This window comes from Gopherus evgoodei, chromosome 1 (genome assembly GCF_007399415.2).
Source record: "Gopherus evgoodei ecotype Sinaloan lineage chromosome 1, rGopEvg1_v1.p, whole genome shotgun sequence".
NCBI classification, from domain to species: domain Eukaryota; kingdom Metazoa; phylum Chordata; order Testudines; family Testudinidae; genus Gopherus; species Gopherus evgoodei.
This window is the reverse complement of record NC_044322.1, coordinates 289972896-289990705: the sequence shown is the minus strand read 5'-3', so window position 1 is coordinate 289990705 and position 17810 is coordinate 289972896. Positions and strand designations below refer to the sequence as shown.

Genomic DNA, 17810 nt, shown 5'->3' with positions numbered 1-17810 from the left:
GGAGATAGAACACTGCTCTGCTTTTAAGGTAGTCCTTTACAGTACATTTCTATATCTATCAGTAAATTTCTTTTTTTTCCCCCCCGATACAGAGGATTACTGCTGCAGGAAAACAGCAGGTTTTCAGAAGCACTACATTACTATAAAGTGGCAATTGGTAGCAGACCCACATTAGCTTGTAAGTAATTCAGCAGGTTTTTTTTTTACATTTCTTTTCTTCCCTCGTCTCTGAACTATTATAAAGCTAGAATGAGAAGGCTTGGCTTGGCTTGGCTTGGCAGAATTTTTTTATATATATATAATTTCAATGGATAATATCAGTGTTTTATTTTTCAGCATTTCAATTTTTTATCTGTTTTAAATTTTCACAGTTGTTGGAAATAATGGGGGGCTAAGACAGCAATTATTTAATGACAGTAGATGTTGACATTCAAAATATTAAAGCTTTATAACCATTACAACAAGTTTTCAGCATCACACATATCACCATGTAGAAAATAAATAACCTTTTTTATCAACAAAAATCTGATTGTTCCAAGCCTAGATATATTATAAAGTAATATTCCACCAACCACATTTAGTGTGAGAAGTCATGCATATATGGACAGTTGTATTTAAGGAAATTTGTTCTCAATATTAAAATGAGAAGGAGAAATTATTTTACTCTTCAGTGAGCTGCAAAACAATCACTTCGTTGTTCAACATCTGCTCCCTGATAGACAGTGGGCAACAGAACTGAAAACAATGGCACAATCCTGTACCATTCACAAGAATGGGCTAGTGAGCCATGGACACTGGCTCAAATTTATGACATTGATGATTGTTTTCTGACAGCCAGTCTCTGACTTTTAAGGAATATGGTGAGTCAATAATACAAGGTTTTTGGAATTCCTTTTTTTGCCTTTTTCTTAATTGGGACAGTCATCCACTAGTAAGATTTGTTGTTATTGCCAGTGACTGATTCTGGTACCATACCAGTAGACTCTAATTGCAGGTTGTTGAGTCATTTTGGTATCCCCATGATTTGATGTATTAATTTATGTATGTTTTGGAGGCAAGGTGGCTCATATTTTCTTTTACTTAAAAAAAGAAGTCTGCCCAATATTATGTTTCTAAGAAAGCAACAGCCAACTTTCAAGGGAAGTTCTATGGCCTGTGTTGTGCAGGAAGTCAGACTAAATGATCACAGTGGTCCCTTCTGATTTTATAATCTCTGAACATGAATATATTGGTTTAAAATGATAACAGGTATGATGACATAGTGGAACTCCACTAAAACATGTAATATTTGTTTATTCCCTGAACAGCTGCCTATTTAAATACTGGTATTATCCTGATGACTCAAGGAAAGACTGAGGAAGCCAGGAGGACGTTCCTGAAGTGTTCAGAGATCCCTGATGAAAATTTGAAAGATCCTCATGCTCACAAGAGCTCTGTTACCAGTTGCCTTTATAACTTAGGAAAACTCTTTCATGAACAAGGACATTATGAGGTGAGAATGAAATTTTCCCTTCCCATGCAAACATCAACAATACCCCTCCCAACCCTACAAAAAAGTCCTTATAATAAATAATACCCATAATTTATATATAGTAGCACCTTTCATCAACCATGTCAAAATGCTTCACAAATATTAATTGATTAAGCTGTACAAATCCCTGTCGGTGTGGGAAAGTCTTATTCTCCACAATTTATGGAGAGAGAGGCAGAGAATAGCAAGCAGGGGCGGCTCCAGGCACCAGAGCTCCAAGCACGTGCCTGGGGCAGCAAGCCACGGGGGGTGCTCTGCCGGTTGCCGCTAGGGCGGCAGGCAGGGTGCCTTAGGCAGCTTGCCTGCGGAGGGTCCGCTGGTCCCGCGGCTTCGGTGGACCTCCTGCAGGCATGCCTGCGGGAGGTCCGCTGAAGCTGCGGGACCAGCGGACCCTCCGTGCTTGGGGCGGCAAAATGTCTAGAGCCATCCCTGATAGCAAGATAGTGTTAGAACCAGAATGAAAACTTGTCAAATCTCGGACTTTTTGCTTTCTGAAGTTTGGTCTCTTTCATGAGATTGTTGTCATAAATGGCTGAAGTATATCTGTAAGCCACTGGGGAGTGTGTATTACTGGTTGGCCTCTGTGCCTGAATAGCAGAAGATGAGAATCTGTTACAGCCCCAAATAGGGAGTCCATGGCTCTTTAACTCAATCTGGCTAGCTCATGCTTTTAGCCCTGGAGGTTCCCACTAGTTCACCACTGGTGAGTCAGCAAAGATAGCAGCCATCATATATACAGATGAGAAGACCTCTGTTAAGTATTTTGTCTATTGGAGTTATACTGAAGGCCTGGTTGGGTGGGTTTTTTTTGTTTGTTTTTGTTATGCTGTCCAGCCAAACATACTTCAGAATGATAGTTGCACGAACTGTGATCCATGTAACTTTTTTCTGACTGCAACATGTGAACTCTGCTGCTTACGATTAAGTACACACATGCAGTTCAGAGTCCCCTATATTTAGCTTCCTTTTTCAGCTCTCTCAAATGGCAGCGATTAATATGTTAGATTTTTTATCTGCATTTTAACCAATCTGTAAAGATAAGAGAGCAGCAACATACTGTATGGGTCTGCTGTGACTGCACTTAGAGTGCTGTGTTGTTTATACAAAGGGCTGGTCTACACTACGGGGGAAAATCTATCTTAGATACGCAACTTCAGCTACGTGAATAATGTAGCTGAAGTTGAAGTATCTAAGATTGAATTACTCACCGTCCTCATGGCACGGGATCGATGTCCGCGGCTCCCCCTGTCGATTCCACAACTCCGTTCGGGTTGGTGGAGTTACGGAATCGATATAAGTGCGTTCGGGGATTGATATATTGCATCTAGATGAGACACGATATATCGATCCCCGAGCAATCGATTGCTACCCGCCGATATGGCGGGTAGTGAAGACGTAGCCAAAGCCATGGATTGGCATGGTTTTCAAAGGTTAAATAAATGACAGGTGTCTTCCTGGGGTACTTACCTTCTAAAATGGACTTTACAGGGTCATGCAGTTATGTTTTGCAAAGGACTCTTACTACTCAATAAGTGTAAAGTGAATGAAAATAACTATTGAGCTTCATTCACTTTACATCTCCAGCCTGCCTGCTGAATGAAACATTAGTATGCGATCATGAAATTCAAGTATATCACATCATGCATATGCACAAGACCACACAGGAATCTTAATTTTGGCATTTCCCAACTCCTGAGTGCTCCTCCTTTCATTCTTTATCCACGTTCTTTCCCATGGAGCAAAGATTCAATAATAGGATCTGGATTCTATTGTTAGGTGATAGTAGGCAATGATACTTTATTATTAGGGTGCTTATTGTAACAATCTCATATCAATCTGGGCACTGTCAGTCCACGGAATTTTTAATCGGTATCTAGACACACACACACTAATGGAAATCATTCAATCTAGTGTTAAGGAACTTCACATCACTTGTTGATTGTTTTATAAATGAGGAATCTGAACTTCCTAGTGTATTGGTAATGAAGATATGTATTTCTTTTCTTCATTCTGGGAGCGTAGCTAGTACCTAATTCACATGTGAAAAAGTGCTGTTGAAAATGGTGCCTTAGTAATGTTTTTCTTTCCTGTTTCAGGATGCCCTTATGGTTTACAAGGAAGCAATACAGAAAATGCCAAGGCAGTTTGCACCACAAAGCTTATACAATATGATGGGTAAGAGCAATTTTAATATTACAGAGTGACACTCAAGGAGGCAGGGTGAAACTAGAGTATTTAGTCATGCAACTGGAGCTCAAGTGATTCAGTTAATTAATAAAACCAAATTAATTTCCTCCAATAGATCTTAACCATAAGTAGGTTCCAATTTCAGAGTTCAAGTAACAGCAGTAGATTTTCTTGACAAACCCTAGTAGATGATTATACAGGTATATTCTGGGTCTCTTTCTTAGTGTTCCCACAGCTCTTAAATACACATCATACTGATTGCAGTGGTGCCCACCTATAGAATTTCCTACCTAATAGCTAAGAAGCTTTATGTGTACTATTTAGTGTGGCTAGTGGAATTTTTCATTCACTAAGTCACCTCTCTTCCCCCATTCAATTACCATTGCAGCCAATGGGAGTGTTTTCAACACAAAATGGATTAAGTAGTGAATCACTAAGATTATTACATGAGGAATATTTAGATTTTATTATTAAATAGCATGTCTCAGTGGGCTCACAATCCAATTTGGATGCTTTATATCAAGAGTGAACATAAGAACGACCGTACTGGGTCAGACCAAAGATCCATCTAGCCCCGTATCCTGTCTACCGACAGTGGCCAATGCCAGGTGCCCCAGAGGGAGTGAACCTAACAGGTAATGATCAAGTGATCTGTCTCCTGCCATCCATCCTCACCCTCTGACAAACAGAGGCTAGGGATACCATTCCTTATGCATCCTGGCTAATAGCCATTAATGGACTTAACCTCCATGAATTTATCCAGTTCTCTTTTAAACACTGTTATAGTCCTAGCCTTCACAACCTTCTCAGGTAAGGAGTTCCACAAATTGACTGAGCACTGTATGAAGAAGAACTTCTTTTTATTTGTTTTAAACCTGCTGGCAAACAAAGGGTGGAGAAAAGATTAAGTAAAGTGAAGTCTACAATAAGAGAATCCAATAGTCCCTCTGGGTCCAGCTGACCTGCCCTTCAAAATGTTGAAGGCAGCCTCAGTGCATTAAATTGTGAGTTTTGGTTTCTTTTCTTAAAAAGCTAAATTATTTTTTCTCTTGTTTTTCAAAATATAAATATAAGAGGATAGAAATTTGAGTTGGATAAATCACTTGATTTAAAACCTGATATAACCAGGTGGCAGGTCCTAATATCCTGCATAGAGATACAAAAGTCTTTAAGTAGGACCCTGCACAGAAATGCACCTGTTTCTGCTGACTCATCTTAATGTCTGAATTATGGTGGGGTTCAGAGAGTCCTGTGAGATCCAATCTAAGATAAGAAAGGGGTTGAGTGTTTTTCTGAAGTAAAGAGAACTAGGGTAATTGTCAGAGAAAAAGCTCTAGGAACAACGAAGATCAAGAGAAAGGTCAGCAGGGATTGGGATTATTTTTCTTTTAAAATAACAATAAAGGAAAAGCCCAGGAAAGGAATAAGTTTGAACTATATCCCTTATGAATGTGTGTGGGCGTGCTGAATCCAGTGGGACTTAGTTTTCACCAATACTTATTTCACCAGAAAATGTAGATTCAGGCTGAACAAAACATTTAGCAAATTCAACAAATTGTTATGGTAAAAGAAAAACTAACTAAATCCAAAATATTATAAACATTTGTTTTGAACGTTTCAAAATGTTTATTTTTTCTATTTGAAGCAACTTTGTTTTGAATTTACTTCAATTTTATTTAAAAAGAGATAAAAACTTGAAAATGAAACATTTTGATCTGAAACGACCATTGAATTTTATTTTTCTCATTTTTTTTATTTTTGTTTTTCACTTCTTGATTTTCAAAAAATGTTTAAAATTTTCATTTTGGGTCAACTCTATGTTTGTTTTCGGTATGACCAGTGAACCAAAAAAATCAGCTATTTGCACTGCTCTAGTGGAGAATCATTGGAGGTACCTTAGAGATGAATATGGTCCAGTAGAATCAGATAACTTTTCATTTGGACAGGCTATTAAGAGTAATGCCTTTCGATGTATACTGTGCAGTGTATGTTCCTGTCAATGAACATGACTCTCACTTACACTAAGGGGAGTTTAACACATTCATTGAATCAAGATTCTGATGCTCGCTCCCCAAGTTACTTGTTTTGTGTGTGTAGTTTCTCTCCCTTTAACAAGATACGTTAAGTATTTGATGATGAAACAATTATTCTAAAACTGCAATTTGATCTGGTGCTTTTTTAAAGTCTATGTCTTAAAACAGTTAAGGATGTAAATTCAGAATTAAAATATTTGTATTGCCATGGTGATAGCATTGCTTGTTTTTGATTCTTTGTAAACCACACTCACTTTGGCAATGCATATTTATTCACTGTTGTCACTTTTCTGGAATACTGAATCTCATCATATCAAATCAGTGGCTAAAAGTCTTGCTTTTGTACTCATTTTTTGTTGATAAATGGTCTAGGTCGTATTACCAATTGATCAGTTTCATTTGTCAGCCTTCACTGATTATCCTATGAAGCTGATCAACAGCCATAGTTTTGTTTTGTGAATTAGACATCTGCTTATTATTATTGCCCTATAGAGACCTTTGGCAGATTGTAGTATTTAGATAGAGCCTGGCAAGTTTGACTCCCCTTTTGTGTGCAAAAGTATAATTTCAAAATCTTGAAAAAAATATGATTTCCAGTAGCAAAAGTTGCAAAATTATAGTCAAAATTATTTGTGGTAAAACAGATTATGTAATATAAAATGGGTGAGTTGCCCTTTCTTCCTTTTTCTTTGAATGGAGTGATCCTATGAAATCATTGCTCCTCATAAGGATTTAATCTGCTGTTTTTAAATAGAAAATAATCCCAAGATTTGGGTAAAATAGATTCTTGACTGAGTACTTTACCTACCCCCTTTCTATATGTAAGGGTTGTGATGCCTTTCCCAACTTGTTTTATATGCACAGTTCTCTGCCACATGTACAAACTCACACTCTTCCTAGGATTTGGATTAATTAGCAAACAAAACAAAAAGATGACACAAAGACCAGCTCAGTCCTGTTCCTAAGATTATTTCATTCATTGCTTTGTCCATGCTCTAGATCCTCTCTCCTTTAAATCATAAAATATCAGGGTTGGAAGGGACCTCAGGAGGTCATCTAGTCCAGCCTCCTCCTCACAGGAGGACTAATCCCCAGACAACTTTTTGCCCCAGATCCCTAAATGGCCCTCTTGAGAATTGAATTTATAACAGAATTGAATTTATTGAGTTTAGCAGGCTAACGCTCAAACCACTGAGCTACCTCCAAGTCAGACCAGCTCCCTTAATAAAAAGTCACCTGCTTCAGAGTCAACAGAGCTCACTTAACACTTTTTCAGAAGGATCAATGCCTGCTAACAAGATTGCAAACAGTGCCAAACTGTTACAGGGCTAAATAGCAAATATAACTTTCCCTAAATTTAGCATTTCTGGATAGATTGCAATGCTAGAGCCAACAGACTAAATACATCCAGCCTACCATTGAATGTACCTCGCAGATCCTATTTATGAATTAGGCAGTGAGATGTTTGTCTGTTTTTGTATGTAAAGTTAAATGAATCAACATGTTAGCTATATAGCTATTGTTTGGATGTATTATTTTAGATAAATTTGCCTGCCTACTTCTTGCAAGGCTTTGTCTGTTAATAAACTTTTCCATTAGGTATACAGTGGGCGACTGTTGGGAGTGAGGTCTGCTAGAACTCACCTGCTTATAACTGCAGGAATTTGACAATCTGAGCTATGCTCACCCAGTTTATGGTGGATATCTGCTCAGTGCTACAGAGGAAGATGGGAGATCCCCGGAATGCCCTCAGTATGTGCAAGAGGAGTCCTTCCCTATCTGTGTGTGACCAGGAATCTCCATAGCTGAATGTATAATCCAAGAATACAGAGGATGTGAGGCCAATCCCTTTCAATTGACTTTGTGATTAAATTTAAGCCTCAACCACTTGCTGTCTTTGATACACAGCATTAATTGCAAGTGTCTGACTTGAGAAAATGTTTCATCTGATTTAATAGCCATTTCCATCTGTCATTCCAGGGATTTAATGGGGCTTTCCTAGTGACTCCCCCCATACAATATATACTCAAAGGAGTATAACCAGAAGGCTCTCATAGCTTATACTGTATTAGGATTTGAACTCCTGATCACCAAATACATAAGCTCACCAGCAGTGTTAAACCTTTGCACTACCTGTTTTCTGTGTTTTGTGTTTCAGTACTTTTCCTGTACTTGCTCCCATTGGCTTTTTTACTCTGGCAAGCCAGTAACTCATTCCTTCAATGTGTCACTTTGACTTCTTGCTTTTTAAAAATTAGAAACTAGTTTGTCTCTTAAATTAAAAGGGACTTTTTGACCCAGAGGATCAAGTTATCCATTTGGCTTTGTGTTTTGCTCATTATATGAAAGGCAGGGCCTGGAGACCCACGTCAGATGTTCAAAGTTCATGTGTATGAAAAGCCACAGTGTAGATTTTCGTACTCTGTCACTGTGATTTATTTTGCCAGGTGTGCAGCAACCAAGCTAAGGAAACCATATGTTTTGTTGGCTGTGTACCAAGAAAAAAATTATTAATTTTTCTTTTCTTAAAAAGAAAAACACAAAACAAACATAAAATTAAAGTCTTTAAACTGGAATAAAAATAATTATTCAATATTCTGTGTGGGGTTGGCTTGGTATAAATTTTCTCTGTGGCATTCATCTTTGATATAATTTAAAAGAACGTACTAAGGTTACAAAGATCAATTTGCTTGGCATTACAACACGCACTACAAAGGCCAGAGTCCAGCTTAGCTGCATTAAATAGGTAATATATTTTGTTTAAAGTTTCAATTAAGACCTAGGGTCAAAAGATATAATGGTCCCCATGGGATCTTGAACACTTTAATGCCAATATTGGGATTGCTTAAGGATCAGGCTTGGGTCTAGATGTCTTTTGCTTTCCTGGAAATATGATAATATACAGTTGATTGTATTACACTGCTTTTAAAACCGCACAGGCCACCTGCTACAGTAATTCATACTTCTGCCAGTTTAGTGGTATGAAAGAGAGGGAAATGAAGTGTTGGAGCCAGGGCCGTAGCAACAAAGAACGTGGCCCCCTCCGAACATATGTCCAGGGCCCCTTGCAATGCAGAAACTGGAATGCGGTATTTATTTTATACAATATACAGGGTTCATATTATGTATACATAGGCCTACAGTGTACATGTATTCCGTATTTACGCAAAGCGCTTCTTTCGAGCCTTGTTCTCCGCAAATTGGTTAATCAATGCGTCGTAGTCCAGAGATCTGGCAATCTTGTTTTTGATTGAGATAACTGCAAGCGCAGAAAGCCTGTCATCTGTCATGGTTGAACGCAGGATATTCTTGATCAGTTTCATTCTGCTGAAGCTCCTTTCAGCACCAGCGACAGTAACTGGTGTGGTCAGAAGAATTCTGATGCAAATGCAAAGATTCGGATATATCTCCTGAAGGCTGTTCTTGTATATGTACGTTAAAAAATTGTTTGCCGTGACAAGTCCTCTCTCTTTCTCGATGACATAAATAAAACGATTCAATTCCATTAAGAGTTCATTGGCATCAATGTCTCCCATTTTTCTTTCAAAATTTTGGCTGTGATTCTCCAGTTCATTTTCTCTGTGACACTGCTTCAGGCTGTTAGTGTTGTACAGAAATCCAAACAACTTATACCACTCCACGAGTTGATCAAATTGCGACGAAACAGAAGATATGGCCTGATCAGTGAGAACAAGAAAGAACTGCGATTTGAATTTTTCTTCGGCAGAAAGACGACTCGAATCATCAGCACATTCGTAATCAAACATTCTCTTCCTACGTCACACCCTGGTTTCTGGAAACACCTGCTCAATACCCATATGCTCTGCTATTTCACGTGCATTTGTGACCACAAAGTTATATCCTGTATTTCGATAGTCTTCCAAAAACTTCATTGTAGCACCGACTTCTGCCTGCAGTACGTCAATTGACACATCTGGTGACTGAATTAATTTGCTGGTTTTATTGACATGAAATAGTATATCGTACCACGTGTACACAAGTAGAACAAAAGGCCACGTAATAACATGGTTTAAAAGCGCACTGGCTTCTGTTGCTCTATTGCCATCTTTCTTTTCAAGTGCATATTCTCGCAAAGATGACAAAGCATTGCACGATTCTTCAAGGTGATAACGCAATGGCTTCACAGCATCAATTCTCGACTCCCAATGAGTGTCCGATAACCCTTTAACAGATATTGGCATATGTTCTTGAAGTATATCCCAACGTGAAGGTGAAGAAGAAAAGATAACGTATATTCTGTTGCTGTGTCTGAGATCACAAGATTCCAAGTGTGAGCTCCACATGGTACATACAAGGCACGGTCATTTATTTCTAGCATGCGGGCTTGAACTCCTTTATTCTTTCCTCTCATATTTGTGCCGTTATCATAAGCTTGGCCTCTCATGTCAGCAATGTCTATTCCTAAGTCGTTTGCCTTTTCAAGAAATGCTTCCAATAAGCCCTCGCCAGTTGTATCATGAACATTAAGAAAACCAACAAACGCTTCACGAATATTGACACCATCTTCACCGTTACATTCAACAAAGCGTAACACCACAGACATCTGTTCTTCATGTGACACATCGGGGTACAGTCCAAAATAACTGAATAATATTTTGCTTTTTTAAGCTGCGCTATGTTGGCCTCTTGAATGTTACTGGCAACAAGTTGAATCAGCTCGTTTTGGATCTGTGGACTGAGATACTGAACATGTGTCTCTGCCTTCTTAATCCTCTGTAAAAGTTCGCTGAGGACAGTATCATACTTTGCAAGCAATTCAAACAGTCCCAAAAAGTTGCCATTTGAAGGATCGCCGAGCTTTTCATTACTTTCTCGAAATGCCAAGTTTCTTTCGGACAAGAAAATAATGACATCAGCCATGCGTTTGACAACATTTCTCCAGAAATCTCTTTCTTTCAGAAAAGCCTGCAATTCAAGTTGGCCAATAGATGTACGGTTTACTATGCCTGACTGAAGGTCAAACCATTTCACCATACAGTCTTGATGACCTTTGCTTGTTTCATGCTGCTGAAGTCTTTTTGACAGTGCTTTCCAAGCAGATGTTCCACGACGTAGCGGTATGTCGCCAGTGCCAAATAATTTACAAGAAAAACAAAAAATGGCATCTTTCTGAACTGAGTACATTAACCATGAACGTCTTATTTTCTCGCCATTTGCCATGGTTCGATAGAAATGAGTACTTGTGAACCTCTGTCTTTCCTTGTTATAAGGAAATTCGTAACTTTCATTCTGTAGCGATGGGCCACGTGCAACAATGTCACATACTTGCCTGTTCGATATTATAGACGGCCCATCTCCTGGATCATCAGTCAGTGATTCAGATTCAGATACTTCTTTCCTGGCAGCAGCTGGAATATCTGTCACAGTATGTTTGGTAGAACAATTGGCTTCACCTTCGACCACACTTGAAGCACTTCTGGATACTTCTGGATACGATTCGTCGCTGCTAGCGCTGTCCGTTTCATGTGCCTGTACCTGTACGTTGGATTGCAGCACAAAATACGTTGACAACTTTGGAATTTTCTCAAGTTCCTTCTCGGCATCTTTTGCTGCCTTTCGTTTACTAGCTCCGCTCTTATACATTCTCTTAGACATCACAAAGCACGCTTCTGCGTTGGAAACGATAAAAAACTAAACAACTAAATTAATAATATTTATCCGCTGACTGCCATTATGAACGCAAATACACATTCTTTGAATGGGTCCAACTAAAATTCGAAACTGACCGACAGACAACTGATGTAGCCAATAGCATTATGATGTCTCATAATGACTTCACGGTTTTGTCAGTAAAACTGACATGGATTGTGCAATAGCGTCAATAAATGTCACTTACCTAGTTATACCTGACATTTTTTTTGCCACTTTTAGGGGCCCCCTTCCTTGCGGGGCCCCCTCTGGTCGGAGGGTACGGAGGGCGCTCACTACGCCTCTGGATGGAGCTTCATGTTAATATTGAGAGATAATGAGAAATATATGGATAATGTTGTTCAACTTATTGAATGGCAATTGCACTTCATCCATCTCTGCCTATTTTTCAAGTGCATTTCTGTTAAGCTTGATAACCATTTTTGATAGAGAGCTTCCTTTGTAACTTACATCCAATACTATGTGCACTGAATAGTATGTGTACACAGTGCAGGTTATGAGGGAAAGTGAGGAGCAGAAAAAGAGGGACATAGGTGGAACTTGTGACTTTTTCGTTGACTTATAGACTTCAAGGCTGGAAAGGACTATCATGATCATCTAGTCCAGGGGTAGGCAACCTATGGCCCGGGTGCTGAAGGCGGCACACAAGCTGATTTTTAGTGGCACTCACACTGCCCAGGTTCTGGCCACCAGTCCTAGGGGCTCTTCATTTTAGTTTAATTTTAAATGAAGCTTCTTAAACATTTTTATAGCCTTATTTACTTTACATACAGCAATAGTTTAGTTATATATTATAGGCTTACAGAAAGAGACCTAAAAATGTTAAAATGTATTACTGGCACACGAAACCTTAAATTAGAGCGAATAAATGAAGACTCAGCACACCACTTCTGAAAGGTTGCCAACCCCTGATCTAGTCTGACCTCCTGCTCATCACAGGCCACAGAACCTCACCCACCCACTTGTGTAATAGATCCATAACCTTTGGCTGAGTTACTAATGTCCTCAAATCATTATTTAAAGACCTCAGTTACAGATAATCCACCATTTAACACTAGTTTAAACCTGCAAGTGACCCAGCCCATGCTGCAGAGTAAGGAAAAAAACCCCAGGATCTCTACCAGTCTGATCCAGGGGAAACTTCCTTCCTGACCCCAACTATGACAGTCAGTTGGACCTTGAGCATTTTGGCAAGACCCACCAGCCAGACACCCGGGAAAGAATTCTCTGTCATACTCAAAGCCCTCCTCATCTAGTATCCCATCATCGGCTTTTGGGGGATGTTTGTTACTTGCAGTTGCAGATCAGCTACATGCCAGTGTAGGCAGTCTCATCATACCATCCCCTCCATAAACTTATCAAGCGCAGTCTTGAAGTGAGTTAGCTTTTTTACCCCACTGCTCCCCTTGGAAGGCTGTTCATACATGAAGTTACCACTGAGTCTCTTTCTCAGTCTTCCCAATTTGCCTCTAGACATGTTGCTCATGTGCAGATGCAGAGCACATGTGCATGGTGAAAGGTTACTATCCATGGCAAATTTTCTTCTTTCAGTCTCTAGAAAGTTAAATGATTTCTCCTTGTTGCTCTGCTACATTATACATGGACAGAAACCAAGCTGTCTTACACCAGTGGAAGCCATGTATAGTACAAGTAGGGGAGCCAGATTTTACATCTGTAATAGAAATAGAGGTTCACATCATGAATATGAAGATTTAGCACAGAGAGAGGCGTTTCTGTGTTGATGGTTATAACATAACTATCACTTTATTTGATTATTCTTTTGGGTGGATGTGGCTATTTGTACAAGCCTGTTAATATTGTTAAGACTCTTTCCCCTTTTGCCCCTTACTCCCAGTAAATGCTTTTCTTATTGAATTGCTTTTAAATATTGTTTAGGGCTCTTTTGTTGGTATAGTCTTACAGTTCAGTTCATGCTGTGCTAGATTTATTTTTTAAGAGCCAGACATGATTGAGCTGTGCAATATGTGTCCCACACCATAACTTATGAAAAACATGATGCCCTGCACTTATGTCGGATTCAATGGTCAAAACATTGGGCATGCTTCTAATGAAGTTTTACTGGGAATTGTTTAATAATGTACATTACAAAACATGTATTTTCTTTAAATATATATTAGCTGAACATGAGGCCTATTTTCTCCTCATGCAAATACTTGATTGTGCTAAAGAGGTGCTAATAATGGAGTTCGCTACTGTGGGAAGAAAAGGTTGTGCTCCCCTACTCCCTTGTTCTTCCATCTCACCCCCAAGTAGGTTACTGTCATTTATATCTGCTCATGCTAAGCTGAATCTGAAACTTTGGGCTGATTGAAACTTCTGGCTGTTTTGTTTTAAGATTCTAATTATTCAAACTGAGTACAAAGATTACAGAAGTGAATTGCTAAGGAGGTTGTGGCTACTACATTTGAGACCATTTTTTTCCAAGTTCCAAAGGTTTTTGTTCACATTTTTCTTCTCCTTTGGACAATCAATCTCTATTCTCCTGTAAAACACTTTAAATTTTTTTATACACACAGTATTCTGGAAAGGCCAAGAGTCTACGAGTTTAATATTTTAACATATTAGAAATGTGGATTAAAAATGAGTGTACCCATTACATTTTCAGACAGAAATATAATCTGATATCTAAACTGGGCTACTGATATAACAATTATACATGGTCCAAATGGTAAGTCCTTTTATCAACAGCACTTTGAAAAGAAATACACTGTTGACACAATGTCAATGTTTACCTCTTCAGCCATGGCTAATTTTTTTTACTATCCACTTACATAAAATGAAAGGTATAAGAGACAAATTATCTTTTCATTTACAAATGCTGAGTCATTCCATTTGTTCTCTCTTTAGTGACTGTGGGTGACACATCTATCTGAAACTAAAAATCAAATAACTATCCCAGCTGAGTTGTTTGTCAATGACTTCTTGTTTCACTGAGGTTTTCAGACTATACTTCTTTAAAGACTGTCCTGTTCTTTATTGAAATTCATTTGCTTTTTATTTTCATCCCTCTCCATCCAGCTATAGGATTTTTTTTTAAAGTTGATTTTCGTTCTAATTAAACCAAAAATCTGAGTCTCCATTGTGATTGGCTGCAAGTGGCCTATAAGAACACAGTCAAATCCATATAAATGGATAATTGACTCCCCTCCAGCAAAAAAGCTTATAAAATGCTGTGTGCTCTGAGAAGTCTTCAAAGAGATTCTTCTATGAAAGAAAAAAATATGCTTGTTCTGTGTACAGTATACTTCATATACATTAAGATCACATGCACCAATAGCTCCAGAGAAGCTCTGTGTGCAGAATATGCTTATTAACAATAATGTGCATGCTGCATTATAGATTAAACATAACTATTAAGCATAGCTATAACAGTGCTTTTAGCTTTGTTATTTGCACACATACCCTAGTAGCTCAGAAAAAGCCATTGCAATATGTTCTGTGAAGGTGTAACAGTACAGTACAATTGATGCAAAACATGTAGTAAATATGCTTATTAAGCATGTGCAATATAATTTTATAAAATATATCTCCTTTTATTCTATCTTGAATTCCATTTTTGTCAGTGCAATGGCCAAGTTTATGTTTTGTAACTCTATACTCTGAGATTTTGTACACCAAGGTTTTGCCATGTTTTTTGTTTGTTTGTTTGTTTTTTGTTTTTTTACATATTACAAACATTTTTAAAACACTTCCTGATAATACTAAGAAGCATATTGCAATGCATCTGTCCTGAGTATAGGTAATATATATCTGTATTTGTCTTTTTGTGTCTTCAGTAACACAGTACTCCAGAAATACGATGCTAATAATAAAAAAAAATCTAAGCACACGGTATCCATAGAGGCATAATGCTAGTACATTCGCAGCTCCATAGTAGTCTTCTCATCAATACATCCAACATGTTCCCCTCAGGGAAATGGCCTTTGCTTGGGGTCTTCAGATTTCAGGATTTCTTAGTGCTGAAAATATAACAACATTATTTGTGGTATGTTTGATTTTTTCTAATATCTGCCCGAGGTAGAAATAATCCAATATGTGAATCCCTCTTGTTTATCAACAAACCGGAAGTAAAGACAGGTAGTGATCCTAATCTAGAACCGCATAACACTGCTTGCCTTCCTGTTCGCACTAAATAGTCCCCTGTTTTGTTCTTTTGCACTATATGAGACATGTTGGAAATTCATAACTCCTTTCTTCCCCTCTTGGGTGATAAACCATATCACAATCCACTCCTTTGCAGTGCAAAGTGGTGAATTTGACTCCTAGAGAAGATAACTCATTGTAGCCACCTAATCTTTTGTTTTTCTTTTTATAACTAATCACTCTTTTCTTATTATCTTTGTTTTTTTAACTGATCATTGTTTTGTCTTGAATTGTTTCACACCTTTTCCACTGCGATGATTTAAGTGTTGTTTTGGTGTTTCTAAGAAGTTTTGAAATGTGTGCCTGTATTGTAAGATTCCCGAGGGTTCTGGTGTTTATAAAAAGAAAACACCTTAGACTGCTTTTGCGATGATAATAGAAGTGTTGCAACTGATTCTTCTCTGTTTTGTGTAGTATATGAATAAAGTAATTTTGAGTTTCAAGGCTTTTGTTGGCATAGGTGTAGTTAAAGGATACATTGTATCCATTATGCTTTCCTTTGTACTAAAGTATTAAATAAAAAGAGTTCTTGGTGAAACAATCTACAAAACACTTTAAATATAGTATCATATATCAATATACTAAGTAAATTACAGCCACAGTGTAATAATGAGATCATCTATCCCATCCCCTTCCCAGTGCAGGATTGCCTTTAAAGCTGGGTAATCTAGAGAATATTAGGTGAATAATTCCTCCCCGAATTTGAAATGTGTTGAATAATTCCAATATTGTGGGGTCCCTCTATGTCCGTCCCCCACATCAGTTGAGCTTTACATTGGTGAGGTGTGTCTTATTTTAGAAGTCCCATTGGATGTGTCTTCCACCAGTTTCAGGTTTAAAGTCCACAGAATACTAAAGATAGGAATCTGTAGATTAATCTTACTGCTGAGAACTCATTTAGCCCTGCAAAATATTGGATGGTCATGTACCTGGGGTGAGCCATCAAAAGCTTTCCTCTTGGTATCTCACTATGGCTTCTATTCAACAGAAGCACTTAAGCACAGGGTTAAGTGCTTTTGCTGAATTGGGGCCTAGATTCCTATACGTTGACTTGTTCTCCTTATGGTGTCTGAGATATCTTTGAAACATTGTGACATATAACAGATTTCCTCCTGTGCCTTTGTGATATAGTTTGTAAAAGTGGAAAAGTGGGATATAAATTCACTAAACTGCATAGATTTGACCGGATACATTGTCAAACTGAATTTGTTATATGGCACCATTTATATTTTTGGTATGAGCACTTTACAAATGAATGTGTTAAATGCTGATACTGTGAAGGTAAATGGAGCAGCCAGTTTGTATTCTGCAGCTACTTTCATATCTCATGTCACTGGGTGCTCTATGAAGGATTTACTGAAAATTAGATCATTCACATTACAAACGTTTGTGTATATATACAGTAGTAACTGTCAAATATCACTAATTCTTTTTTAAACTTTTTGTCCCTGTGCAGATATATATAAAATATCATCCTAAATGACAAAATCCAATCCCTATATGTCTAATCCAATAGAATGGTTGGAAAACATCTCAAACCATAGAAGCTTTTATTTGTTTTGCTTCACTTTAACCAAGAATATGGCCAGATTGATTGAACTGAAATTTTGCAATATTCCCCCTCCCCCCCAATCTGGGACAAACCCCCATCACATCCTTAACCTGAAGTGATTTTTTAATAGCAGGGCTCTAAATCCTTCCAAAACAAATAGTTATAGAGGAAACCCTGATGGACCTTCAGCTGTAGTCACATAATCAAAAGTTGCTATATTACAGACGGTTAGAACCTGGGCTTTACAGGCAGAAATCAAGCTTTCAATAGAAATGCTTGAATATGGCCAGCAAAGGAGAGCAATTTTAAAGTCTTCAGGGGAGCTTTCTGTGTGGACATTTTGATATTTAGGTTACTAAATTCAGAGTTGAATTTTTGGATGCACAATCAACAATACCCTCCAGGAGAAGGTCATTTAATAGGTTTTGCTGTGAAGTACTTGATTTCTAAAACCTTCCTCAATTTAATCTGCCTAGCAGCCTTTCCAGCACATCTGTTTAGCTCTCCAAGTCCTTATATTAGCATCCTGAGAAATATTTGATAAAATTGTGTATCTTCATAAATTTGAACAGTGTACTGTGCATTGTTGGATCTATGAGACTATTATAGATGGGTCTGGCAGCACCACACATTAATGTTGTCTGTCACTTCCAATTATCATTAGCATTGTCAT

The 17810-nt window shown here is 38.0% G+C and overlaps 1 protein-coding gene across 1 annotated transcript in view; it reads left to right on the top strand.

Annotated features, from left to right (window-relative positions):
* Positions 1–17810, top strand: part of TMTC2 (transmembrane O-mannosyltransferase targeting cadherins 2) — a 402975-nt gene that overhangs the window by 270415 nt on the left and 114750 nt on the right. Inside the window, exons 5-7 of the mRNA XM_030548615.1 lie at positions 93–178; positions 1308–1492; positions 3628–3706. Coding sequence (XP_030404475.1) covers positions 93–178; positions 1308–1492; positions 3628–3706 — 350 coding nt within the window. The remainder of the gene's footprint in view (positions 1–92; positions 179–1307; positions 1493–3627; positions 3707–17810) is intronic.